Genomic DNA, 12,428 nt, shown 5'->3' on the forward strand with positions numbered 1-12,428 from the left:
TGTGTGTGTGTGTGTGTGTGTGTGTGTGTGTGTCTGTGTGTGTCTGTGTGTGTCTGTCTCTGTGTATATTTATTTATCTACCCATTTATTCAGCTACCCATGTCTGTATCTCTACTTGCAAGTATATATGTATCCATCCATCCATCCACCTTCCTATCTAATCATTCATCCAGCCATGTATGTGTATGCATCTGCATAGGTGAATCTATCATTTGTCTGTCTGTCTGTCTATCTACCCACCCATCTATCTTCCTATCTGCCTTTTTATCTTACCTACCTACCTATCTTTCTTTCTTTTCTTTTCTTTCTTTCTTTCCTCCCTCCCTCCCTCCCTCCCTCCCTCCCTCTCTCTCTCTCTCTCTCTCTCTCTCTCTCTCTCTCTCTCTCTCTCTCTCTCTCTCTCTCTCTTTCTCTCTCTCTCTCATCATCAATCTGTCATTTTTTTTCTGCACACTTCTCCACCTAGTCTCCCTTCTCTTTCCACCCTTTTAGGAACTAGTTGTTTATCTGCCCTGTCCCTCAGTCATCCAATGCTCAACTTCCTACCCACTGAGAATCCCCCTGTAGTAGCTGCCCCTGGCTTCCTGCACTTTCTTTCTGGGATTCATTTCTCTGTTCTTTGAATTCATCTTTCTGTGACCTTGCATGATGTGGACACTGGCCAAGTCTCCCCTGAAGTGGTCTTTCCATACTTTGCTCCCTCCTCTTGAAGTTTTTTCCTTTGACACCTTGGGGAGCCACACTCATATCCTTAGGTCCCCACATGTGAACTGTTTCTGGGCTTTGTCCTTGAGAAGCATCCTTCTGGGACAGGGTGACATGGGTGCTAGGTGAGCTCACCCTTTGCTTGCTCTGCCTGCTCCCAAAAATCACTGCTGTGACTCAGGTGCCCTCTGACACTTCAGTCCTGCATGTTGGTTTCTTGTGCATCTTGAGTTGGAGGTCAGAGGGTTTGAAATAACTTGTCCCATGTGAAAGATACTACTCTCACTCCGTGGCCCTTATTTACCATTACAATGACAATGTAAGCATCTGAATGCCATTTTATTCTTGCTAGTCCTTCTTGTCTGGGTGTCACAAAGTCTTATGGCACCTGCTTCCTTGATACCTCTAGACTTTGTCCATAACTTCACCAATCACACTGTTTCTGCCTTAGTTAAAACCCTGGTCTTTCTACTATGTCTTAGTGCAGTAGCTTCCAAGCCTGGTCTCAGCACACTAGGCTTATCCCTCCCCATTCGTCCTTCAGAGGACCCTCCAACACACTCAGCTCAGCAATATCTTGACCTTTCTTTCGCTTAACGAAGTTTAATCAAGGTCCTGTTCTGGCACTGGCTCTTTCAGAATCTCGCATAGTTGAGGTAACAGCACATTCCAGTGTGCATGAGACAGTCCCCTTGGGCCTGCTGTTCAGGTGCCAGGACAGGGCGAGGCGGGAGCAACATTCCCCACGCCCCCACCTGAATGTGTTTACTTCTCTTTGCTGACATCAATGTTAGGGATTTGCCCTCCCAGCTCAGCAGCCTCCCTCAGTTTCTTAGGAAGCTTACCATGGAGACCCAGTGAACTAGCTTTCAGTTCTATGAGCTAAGAAACCACATGCTAAAAGCATGTTGTGGCATGCCATTGATCTGCAAATGTCTTTGTAGATCTGCTTGCCTGTTACTTCTGTTTTGTTGAGGGCAAAATTATTTTTTATATTTACTCAAGTGATGATGTAGAGATAGGTGTAATAGAGAATAAAAACAAGGGTGTACAGATTCCTGGGACTCTGAAGGTTGGTGTGTGGTTATCTCACTAACCTGCTAAGGAAGGAAGGCTTAATTTTCCCCTGAGACCACTGCAGAAGGCTTCACAGAAGTGATGTTTAAGCAAACATCAGGTGGAGGGGCTGGGATGAATGGAGAACCGCATGGGTTCGTGTGAGTAGGGTATCCAGAGAGAGCGTCTGAGACAGTGCAAAGTCCTCTTGAGCTCAGGGACGCTTACAGGACAGTTCAGCTGGAACACACACAGTGACACCACCCATATAACTCAGCCTCAGACAAAGGAGGTTGAGTTTCTATAAAAACAGCGGGTCTTTCAGAATGGCAATGGATCAAAGTTAGACCGATTAAGACTGACTTAACATGTTAACACAATTCTAGTGACTCCTGGTACCCATAGTCAGCAAAGGTGACCAAGCAATAACTTCAGTATCATATAACTTGCGAGTTTGGTGTGACAGATTTTCCTTAATTTTTAAATTTAAAGAATTATCGGATTCCTCCCAAATAATAAATCTAAAGAATCCTCAGGCTTATTTCTTCTAGAAAATAATATGAACATAAATTAGATTTCTTTTTCACAATAAAGAAGGAAGAATGGAGATTGAGCCCACTCTCCATCCCTGACTAGGTTTATGGGTGGTGGGAGAGAGCTCTGCCAACTTGATTGGTATATTCAGAAGCAGTTAAAGATACTTGATTGGCATGAAGAGACAGAATTTCTGTTGTATTTGGCTTAGCAAAAAGAGACTTCTTCTTTCCTAAAATTATAACAAAAAATCTAAAAATCACACTTTAGTTGGCACCAGATTTTACTCAAAATTGAATTCAAATCAATATAATGTCAAAATATTCCCCTGTGGTATCTTGGTAACGGGGACAAGAAATAAGCTGTTTGCTCCTCTGTGTTGGGTGTAGACGGCCTTTGACGCGAGGTATCCTACCTCCATGTTTTAACCTGCCTTCCACCTTTGCTGCATTCTACATTTATTATTTAATTTTAATTAGATGTTTAAGCATGGTTCCTGGTGATGCACACTTCAGCAAGCACAACAGCATTGTGGGATTTCACCAGGTAGTGGAACCTTAGAGGTTTCCATTGCTTCCTCTGTGAATCTCTGCTGATGTCCATGGAGCATGCTCAAAAATTTAAATCACGTGTCCAATTCCATAATCCTACAAATGAGAATGCAGTGACATTGTTGTTTCTCCCAGACCTCAAATGCCCCGTTACAAAAGGAAGTCTGTTGGTTCTTCCAGCATGATACATGGTGATCAGAAGGTGAGGCGCGGCCAGGGTGCTTCTGGTCTGGGTTGCTGTTGACACAGCTCTGTGCTTCACCACAGTTGGCTAACAACCAAAGCTCACTTTCATGAACTCTTACTAAAAAGCAAATACTCTTCGGTGTGGACCATGTGTTAATTCAGTATAGTAATTAATCAAACAACATCTGTCCACCCATTCTTTCAAATCCAGATGCTGAGGCAGAGGACTAGTTAACCTGCCTGTATTGGCACAAAGAGGCATCTACATGCACAGCTGTGAAGCCCAGATGACAGGGTTCTGGGCATTTCTGCCCCTTTCCCTACTCAGGCTCAGAGGCAAGACTCTGGGGAACAGATATGGGGAGCCCACTGAGGAAAGGGAGAAGTGTAAATGACCTGATTATCACAAACTTATAGATAATGTACTTGCCATGGCCTCTGCCCCTGAGACACGCCTTAAAACTGTGAACTGTAACCTCAATCCCTTGGTCTGGATTTATTGTTATCCAAATAACAATTTGCTGTTATCCAAATGCCTGAGGATACTGACGCTGAAACGACTTTTCTCAAAGTTGGCCTAAGAAAGTAAATCTCACACTGAGCATGTCAGGAGCATCATTGCAGAAACAGTGATTGGACCCACTGTAGGATGCTTTCCTTGGATGTGGGCAGTAAGGACTCAACCAGATAAGATGTAGAATATGTTCATGACAATGGCTGGTTCATAGCCAACAGTTCCAAGTAGGAAATATCTCACTATCATCATCATCATCATCATCATCATCATCATCACCACCACCACCATCAGAATCCCCATTGTCACCACCACCACCGTCACCACCATCATCACCACCACCATCGTTTTCTTCACCTTTATTTGGAAACAGGAAGAGGAACCATAGTCTCTTCTCTTTGGAATCTCATTGTTCAAATGGCTGAGGTTTATGAAGCCCAGATACCTTTCTCAGAATTGAACTAGAAAGCGATTAAATCTCATGCTGACAGATCAGAGGCATCAGTCACCTCAGTAAAGATCTGTGTCTAGGAAGCAATGGTAGGAACAAGGCATCCATAATGAGGAGATGAGTGACTCTAGAATTGTCCTACTCTGCAATATCAGGAAATAAATGCTGATAAAAGTTGTGAGCTGAAGTAAGGAGACCTGTGATGCACAAGCCAATACTGTCTGTCAAGGATGCTGGTATCTCACTCAGTGTTGGGTGTCTATCCTGACGTGAATAGCCCTGACCTGTTCAGCTAGAGCAACCTTTTAAACTTTTATCCTGAAATAACTTCACATATACAGGAAAGTGTCAGAGTCCTAATAAAGAACCCCCTAATGTGGTTTGAAGCACCCCCTAATGCCAGCACCAATGAAGCTTGGTATATTTGTCAGAACTCCTGAGTTAACATGTGTAGAGTATGTCATGAGTTTCAGACATTGTCCATAGGCTGCTGGTTTCTCTGAAGAAGTAACTTTGCTTGTCCAGGACATCACACTGTATTTATGAGCAAGAATTTCTGGGAGAAAATCTAAGCAAACAAAAACCATGACTTCGCATCTTCTTTCAATCTAATTATTTAAGTACTTGAAGATACTTTTGACTAGCACGTGTGGGCAATTTATACCAGTATATTAAGTATGTTAGTCTAGTAACTTAGGTATTCCTGAACAGCCTGCCATGTACAAACATCTTATCATGTTGGGGAAAATGACGAGTGGGAACTTAATTTTTACCAGGCATATATGATTACAACAGGGTCCATTCAAAGCGAAGGAAGTCTTGAGTTTAGGAGGAAAGTTGAAGCGGGGAAGAGGGCTCTGAAAGGAGTGTGATGGAAGACTACCTTGTCCTGAATCCCAGACTTTCCTTGGAGCTAATAGGTCTTCTTCTCCCAGGGGTGGACCTCAACTCACTGCGCCAGATAAAGCTTCAGCGGCCCATGAGTATGCTGACAGATGTCAGGCACTTCTTATCTTCAGGAGGAGATGTCAATGAGAAGAACGAAGATGGAGTGACGCTGGTGAGCGTACATTTGTCTCAGAAACCATTTACATAGGAAAATGAAGTTGATTATAGAGCATGTAATTGGATACAATTTACCATTCAAAGGGGTCTTTTATCATAAAATAATACACATATATTCTTTGAAGATATCTTGGGAAACACAAATTAATAGAGAAGAAAATACAAAATATATTTTATTTTATTTATGCCATGGCCCAGAGAGGGCTTAGTTATCCAAGCTGATGTGTTTTCCTCAACTATTTCTACATATGCCACTCTCACGGGTTTAAAATAAGTTCTATGTCTTGTTTTGTCAATACGACTTTTGAGATGGAACTTTTAAAGAGACTTTCATTTGCTTTCTAAATGAAATCGACCATGGGTTACTTTCTTTAACTAATTCACTTTGTAAGTTCAATCAAACCCCTGCTGTTATCTTTCATTGGGATGAAAAACAATGCAGTAGCTTAACAGTAAAATGATCTTGGGGCTGAAGAGGCAGCTCAGCATAGAGGGGTACTTGCTGCTTTTGAAAGAACTGGGACTCGGTTCCCAGCACCTATGTGTTAGCCGTTAAAATATCATTTCGTTGTATTGAGGGAGAAGACTTTAGAAAGAGTCACCAGTTCTCAGTTCACCTCCCCATGTGATAGAGTAGACATCATAAAATAGCGATGGCTGCCACCTAAAAGGGGCTGGAGCAAGGAGGGTGAGATCCTTGAGGGTGCAGCAGGCCTCTTGGCCATCTCTGAGGAGCCATTAGTTAGTCTGAATTCTGGAACCTGGAATCCTAAATTAGAAGAAGGATTTTTGCAGCACAGTAGCAGTGTTGACAGTGGTGAAGTCATCAATTCTGTCCACAGGAGAGAGGGTTTGAGACAGAGCAGCTGTGGTGAGGGAGATCTGAGTCCCGGAAGGAGAGCAGACAATGAGGCTGGGGAGAAGGATGAAGAGAGAAGAAGGTGGCAGCTGAGGGCAGGCTGTGGGGTGACTCCTGGGCTTCGTCACCTTGGATGTGGTCTTCTGCAGGACAGTTGGTGAGCCATCCAACTGGGGTGGCATGGCCGACTGACAATTTATTTATTGCTTTGAGTCGACAACTGTCCCACAGTAGAAGCACAATGAGGCCCGGATACAATGCACTAGGTAATATTGCAACTGTGTTTGTGAGAAATCACTGCAGAGACACCTGCTCCAACCCCTGTTTAGACTCAGATAGCAATCTGCCAAAAGAATGCATGCAAGCCTGCATACAACAATCATTTAATCCCTTCCGTTTTGATGTTCTGTGTGATTTTTGCTTTTTATTGAACAGAAGAGAGCACAAAAGGCATAAACGATTTTCTGTAATAACTGAATCCCCAGGTGCTATCTGTGAGCTTTGAACAAGAAAACAGCAACAGATAAACATCTAGGAGGCTACCCAGGAAGTCATGGCAGCCAATGGGGGGCTGTCTGGGGCAATCCTGGCATCTGAATGGGGTCGTCTGTCTGTTGATGTGTGTCATTGCTGGGAGTTTTTGTGCTGTGAGGGATGCAGTGCCTTTCTGTCTATTGTTAGACATCATGATAAGAAAATGACTTTATCTACAGATGGATTTCTTAGACTGAATTGGAATGCCAGTTGTGGTTCAGAAAGAGGCATCATTTCTCACAGTTACATGGCTGTGTGCAAAGGATCAAACTTTTGACAAAATGTTCAGTTGCAATGATCTGCTAGTACAGTGAGTAGGTTTTGTACACTTTTGACTCCTTTATTAGAATGTCCAACAGAATAGCCAAATACAGGCCTTTTAAAAATTTAGATAAATATTTTTCATAAAAATTAAATAATACTTCAAAAAATGGTATAGGTTTTTAAAGATATGTTTTGTGTGTGTGTGTGTGTGTGTGTGTGTGTGTGTGTGTGTGTGTGTGTTTGTGTTTATGTGCACTGTGTGCATGCAGGTGCCTATGGAGGCCAGAAGAGGGCATCAGATACCCTGGATCTGGAGTTACAGGCAGTTGAGAGCAGTGTGGATGTTGGAAACCAAACCCAAGTCCTCTGCAAGAGCAGTAAACATTCTTATTTTCTGAGTATTTCTCTAGGCCTCACATGTTTGTAAACACCGTGTTCCATAGAATATGAAAACAAAGTTTTGAGTTTGAGAGCATACATTTTCCCTGAAGATCTCACTGTAATCCCTGGCCACATATTTCTAAGGCACAAGTTCCTTCTCTATTTTTGCTGTTCGTTTGTCTTACTAGTTATTGCTGGTTGTGGTATTTTTTTTAATTGAAAATAGATTTCTTTTCATACAACATATTCTGCTTATGGTTCTTCTCCCCCAACCCCTCACAGATCCTCCCCCACTTTCCCACTCACCCAAATTTACCCTCCTCACTCTCTCTCTCTCTCTCATTAGAATACAAAGAAGCATCTAAACTGATAGTAATAATAATAATTAGTATTATTATTATTGTTTTTACTATAGAATAAAAATGAACCAGGATAGGACAAAGCAAACCAACAAACAGTTTTTAAAAGCCAAAGAAACAGCACTATATATTAGGCAGAGATCTGACACCACATCTGGCTACCGAGATATGCCTACTTCCTCCACTGGGTGGTAAATATTCAGAGATGCAAATGCCATGTACGATTATTTTGTCTCCCTTTCTGTGTGTGTGAAAAGGCCAAGGGTCAACACTGTCCCCACTGTGTTTGTTTACTTTTGAGAGGTGGTCTTTCCCTGAGCCCGGAGCGCACCGAGTTGGCTGGGCTGCCTATTTCCTCAGCAGTGTGACATAGGAGCATTCCTCCACTGTGGGCTCTTTATGTGGGTTCCAGGGTTTGAACTCATGTGCAGGGCAAGCACTTTACCAACTAAGTCACCTTCCCAGCCCTTCCTTCTCCACCACCTTTCTATTGGAGTAATGCTGGGTTATCTTTTCCTTCTTGACAGACTTAGCTACTCATATCAAATTTTGGTCATTTTTAGAGAATCCTTTCATGGTCCCTGTGGGATGGTCTGTATGTCAAATGTGTTGCTGATTGGTCAATGAATAAAACACTGATTGGCCAGTGGCCAGGCAGGAAGTATAGGCAGGACTCACAGAGAGGAGAATTGAGAGAACAGGAAGGTGGGGGGAGACATTGCCAGCCACCGCCATGACAAGCAGCATGTGAAGACACCGGTAAGCCATGAGCCACATGGCAAGGTATAGATTTATGGAAATGGATTAATTTAAGCTATAAGAACAGTTAGCAAGAAACCTGCCACGGCCATACAGTTTGTAACCAATATAAGTCTCTGTGTTTACTTGGTTGGGTCTGAGCAGCTGTGGGACTGGCGGGTGACAGAGATTTGTCTTGACTGTGGGCAAGGCAGGAAAACTCTAGCTACAGGTCCCTTTGCACATAACCTCAATTTAGGGATTAGAATGTCGGTCCTGCGAGGTGATGAAAACTATCTCAAGGCAGCACTTACGGGTCATCTCTGCCATAACCCCCACTTGACAACCATCTGGTGCCACCCATGGGCCCCTTCTCAGGACCCTGTTGGGAATGTAATAGAAACAGCATGCATAATAACAAAGGAAACCAATTATGGGGACGATGGATATAGCTCAGTTGGTAGAGACTCACCTGGCATGCACAAATCTCTGGTTCCATGCCCAGCACTGCATAGAATGGACACCTGGAGAGTACTGGAAGGAAGAGCAGGATTTCAGACTCCTTGGCTACACAGGAAGTTCAAGGCCAGCCAGCCTGGGGTGAATGAGACTTGATCTAATAAAACAACAATATTCTGAAATTGCAGCATATGCTGTTCCGTTCTCTCTCTCTCTCTCTCTCTCTCTCTCTCTCTCTCTCTCTCTCTCTCTCTCACACACACACACACACACACACACACACACACACACACACACATACATACACACACACACACACACACACACACACACACACACACACACACGCATCTTAGCCACTGAGGAAGTAAAATCCTTTGTTCATCTCACTGGATAGATGTTGAAGAAGTGAGATTCCTATATATATATATATATATATATATATATATATATATATATATATATTATTTATTTCCAGTAGAACGGCTATACTGAACCCACAGGCTACTAAATGAATGAATTGATTTCTCAAGGATTGATCTTTCATTGACTGTTAACACGACTTTCATGAAAATGTATCAACCTTGTGTGGTATGCTCATTTAGAGTGTCAGGGGTCACAAACCTTCAATAAGACCAAGTCAGTGAAAAGGGGCTTCAAGTTTTACACAGACATGATGTGAGGCAGGAGCAGCCAGTATCGGGGTAGCTGGAGAGTGGTGTCTATTTCCAGAGAAGCGGAGATGCAGCTCTGAAATCCTCTGACACCCATATGGGAGTGTAGATGGCAACTGTATTAGAAAGGGAGTCTCCAGGGACCCTGTCACTTCTGGTGTTTTCCTTCAGTCTTGCTGGTGGTTGAACTACTGGGGGAGCCTTGGTGGCTTGAAAGGACAGTCCTCCAGCACAGTGTGCAGTGTGGTGACAGGGCTTGCAGATACTACTGTGCATTGCTCTGGACATCCATGCCACGTTCTTAAAGTCCCACTCCATGTCACCCAGAAGGAGCCTTGGCCAGAGGCCTTCAGTCTGCCTTGTGGCTGAATTGTTTGGACTGTAACTTAGGTGGCACCAGAAATGGATCCGCCTGCCCCAAAACTTTACACATCATCCCTGCCATTGCTGTTTTAGCCTTGGATTCTGGAATTCTAGCCTTTTCCATGTCTGGGACCAAAACCTATTGGGGTTACCTGCTTAGGCTATGTTTGCTGTATCCCATATGCATGCCTCTGGGCTTCTGGTAACTTCTGATTTAGAGACACTGAGGTAGTCATGTATACAGTGGTTTGCTTGTCCTAAAATGGTATTAACCAGCTCAAATGACTCTTGAACCTTCTCATCTTAATCACACATGGAACCTCTCATTACTAAATTATACCTAGGATAGACAGTTTACCTAAGACAGGCAGTAAAAATTCACCAATATCTCAGGAGCCCCCAGAATACCTGCAGCGCATTTCCTGTTTCTGTGTCACACCCCCCCTCAGCACCAGGAACACTCCTTGAATGTGGGAGCTAGTCAGCAGATCTCTGACAGGTGGTCCAGAGGCCTTGAGTGTGCAGTTAGTGGGTGTGCACTTTTAGCAGCTCTCATTACCGCCGGAGAGAGCTCAGGGAGGGGTGGGGATTACCTGGGAGAAGTGCACACAGTCCGTCAGAAGAGACATGGTGAAAACCCGCCATTTCTTCACAAGTCACAGCATTTCCTCCAAAATGTGCTAATGATGACTTACACAAAATAATAAAACGACAAGCCTGTGTTTTTGTTTAATTTTATAATGTCATGGTTCAGATCCAATACTTACCTAAATATCTAAACTATTGATCAAGTAGCGTTGGCAAGACTACTTTCCTGCCAAGGTAGAGTAACAAACATGCCCGTGTTTCAGCTCCACATGGCATGCGCAAGTGGTTACAAGGAGGTGGTGGTGCTTATCCTGGAGCATGGTGGAGACCTCAACAGAGTGGATGACGGGTACTGGACGCCCCTGCATTTAGCAGCCAAGTATGGCCAGGTAATGTGATTTTCCGAATCCTTTCTGGAATATTATTAACAATTAAAAAAAAAAAACCTTCATATTTAATTTTGATTTGCTTCTAATTTATATGCTAATCATTATATAATTTGACTTCTAATGGTATCATCCTACTATGCAAATAATTTAATAAGGAAAAACATTTGCTTTTCTGAGGGCCCAGGAAACTTACTCCTTTGAGCTTGCACATCACGCCTGAACTCACTGGAGAGACGCTCAGAAGCCGTAAACATCCCTCACAGAATAGGGTCAATGCTGCTTTCACACCGCAGTGCTGCTGAGCCAACCACACCAGTCCCTCCGTGTTCTGTTTGTCTTTTACAGTTAGCGGATCAAAAGTCAAATTACATTTTTATGTCCCGTTTTACTCTGCAAATTACACTTCATTTCAGTGAATAAAAGATGTTGGGTTAGCTACGTTTTTGCTGCTGTGACCAATGACACAAGAAAGGCACCTTCAATGATGAAAAATTTGTTTGGGTTCAGACTTTCAGAGGGGTCGGCACATAGCCGCTTGGATCTACACACTTGGGTGGAGTATGTGGTTTAGCCACCTGTTCCAACTCCATCAGGGAACTGAAGAACCACAGGGAAACGCTGCTCTGACTTACACTACGTCCAATCAGAAAGGATGTGAAAATGGACAAAACAGAATCCTTACCTCTCATGTTGGTGTGCTGGTTTGTGACCTTTCCCCAGAGAACTCGATTTCCAGACTTGCCTCCTTCCAGAAGTGGCCCTGACCACGCCGTTTGCAGTCCATTGCTCACCACTGCCCCAGGAAAGGCTGACTGTTAGCTGTCTAACAAAGCACACCAGCCTGGAAGCTGGCTGCTCTCTTTAGGAATAGCAGGACTTCTCACCCAGCGTGTCCCAGCTCGCTGCGGCACTGGACAAGCAGTCTTGACAAGGCAGTGGTGACCTGGGACCCTGACTGACACCTCATGGTCCAGTGAGACTCTCAGGTGCTAGGGCCCGAGGCCACGGGTTTCAGTTGCTGGCAACTCCACTCACCTAATCCGTTTACTCACACACAGCTTCCTTGCTCGAAGTGGACATGAAGAGCATGTCAACAGTGCTTTTGAATAAATGAATTTTTTCTACAATAAATATTGAAAAGGAAAACAGGGGCTGGAGAGATGGCTCAGAGGTTAAGAGCACTGACTATTCTTCCAAAGGTCCTGAGTTCAATTCCCAACACCCATATGGTGGCACACAACCATCTGTAATGAGATCTGGTACCCTCTTCTGTGTAAATAATAAATAAATAAATCTTTAAAAAAAAAAAAAAAAGGAAAACAACGTTCTTGTTTAAAACACCTTTCCAGAGAAGTGTGTTTCCTTTACTCCTGGGAGTGCAAATGCATTTAATCATTTCAGCAGTTGCATTGCCCAATTGCTGGTTGGTTTCTAAGACATTCTGGGTGCGGTTTTACTCCAAACTATTTTAAAGTCAGAAATTCAGCTTAAATCTCTTTGCACAGAAAACTTGTTTCATATTATCGCTAGTAAAACTTCAACAAAAATAGTATTTGTGTTCCAGAACCAGATGTTTTTGTGATTTCACACATGTTTATAACGCATTTTGATCACATTCATCCATCCATTCTCTTCTCTTGTCTTCATTTCTGCTTTCATTAGGGTTGCTTGATATTATTTAATTAATGTATGTTAATTCATTGCCTACAGGAGAATGGGTGGGTTTAAAAAAACCTGGGGCTTATCAGTGAGTACACC

General features: G+C 43.3%; 1 protein-coding gene across 1 annotated transcript in view; it reads left to right on the plus strand.

The window, feature by feature from the left end:
• Nucleotides 1-12,428, plus strand: part of Myo16 (myosin XVI) — a 394,847-nt gene that overhangs the window by 114,152 nt on the left and 268,267 nt on the right. Inside the window, 2 exon segments of the mRNA XM_052751634.1 lie at nucleotides 4,933-5,057; nucleotides 10,545-10,670. Coding sequence (XP_052607594.1) covers nucleotides 4,933-5,057; nucleotides 10,545-10,670 — 251 coding nt within the window.

Source organism: Peromyscus californicus, unplaced genomic scaffold (genome assembly GCF_007827085.1).
Source record: "Peromyscus californicus insignis strain IS unplaced genomic scaffold, ASM782708v3 Scaffold_23__1_contigs__length_62951481, whole genome shotgun sequence".
NCBI lineage: Eukaryota > Metazoa > Chordata > Mammalia > Rodentia > Cricetidae > Peromyscus > Peromyscus californicus.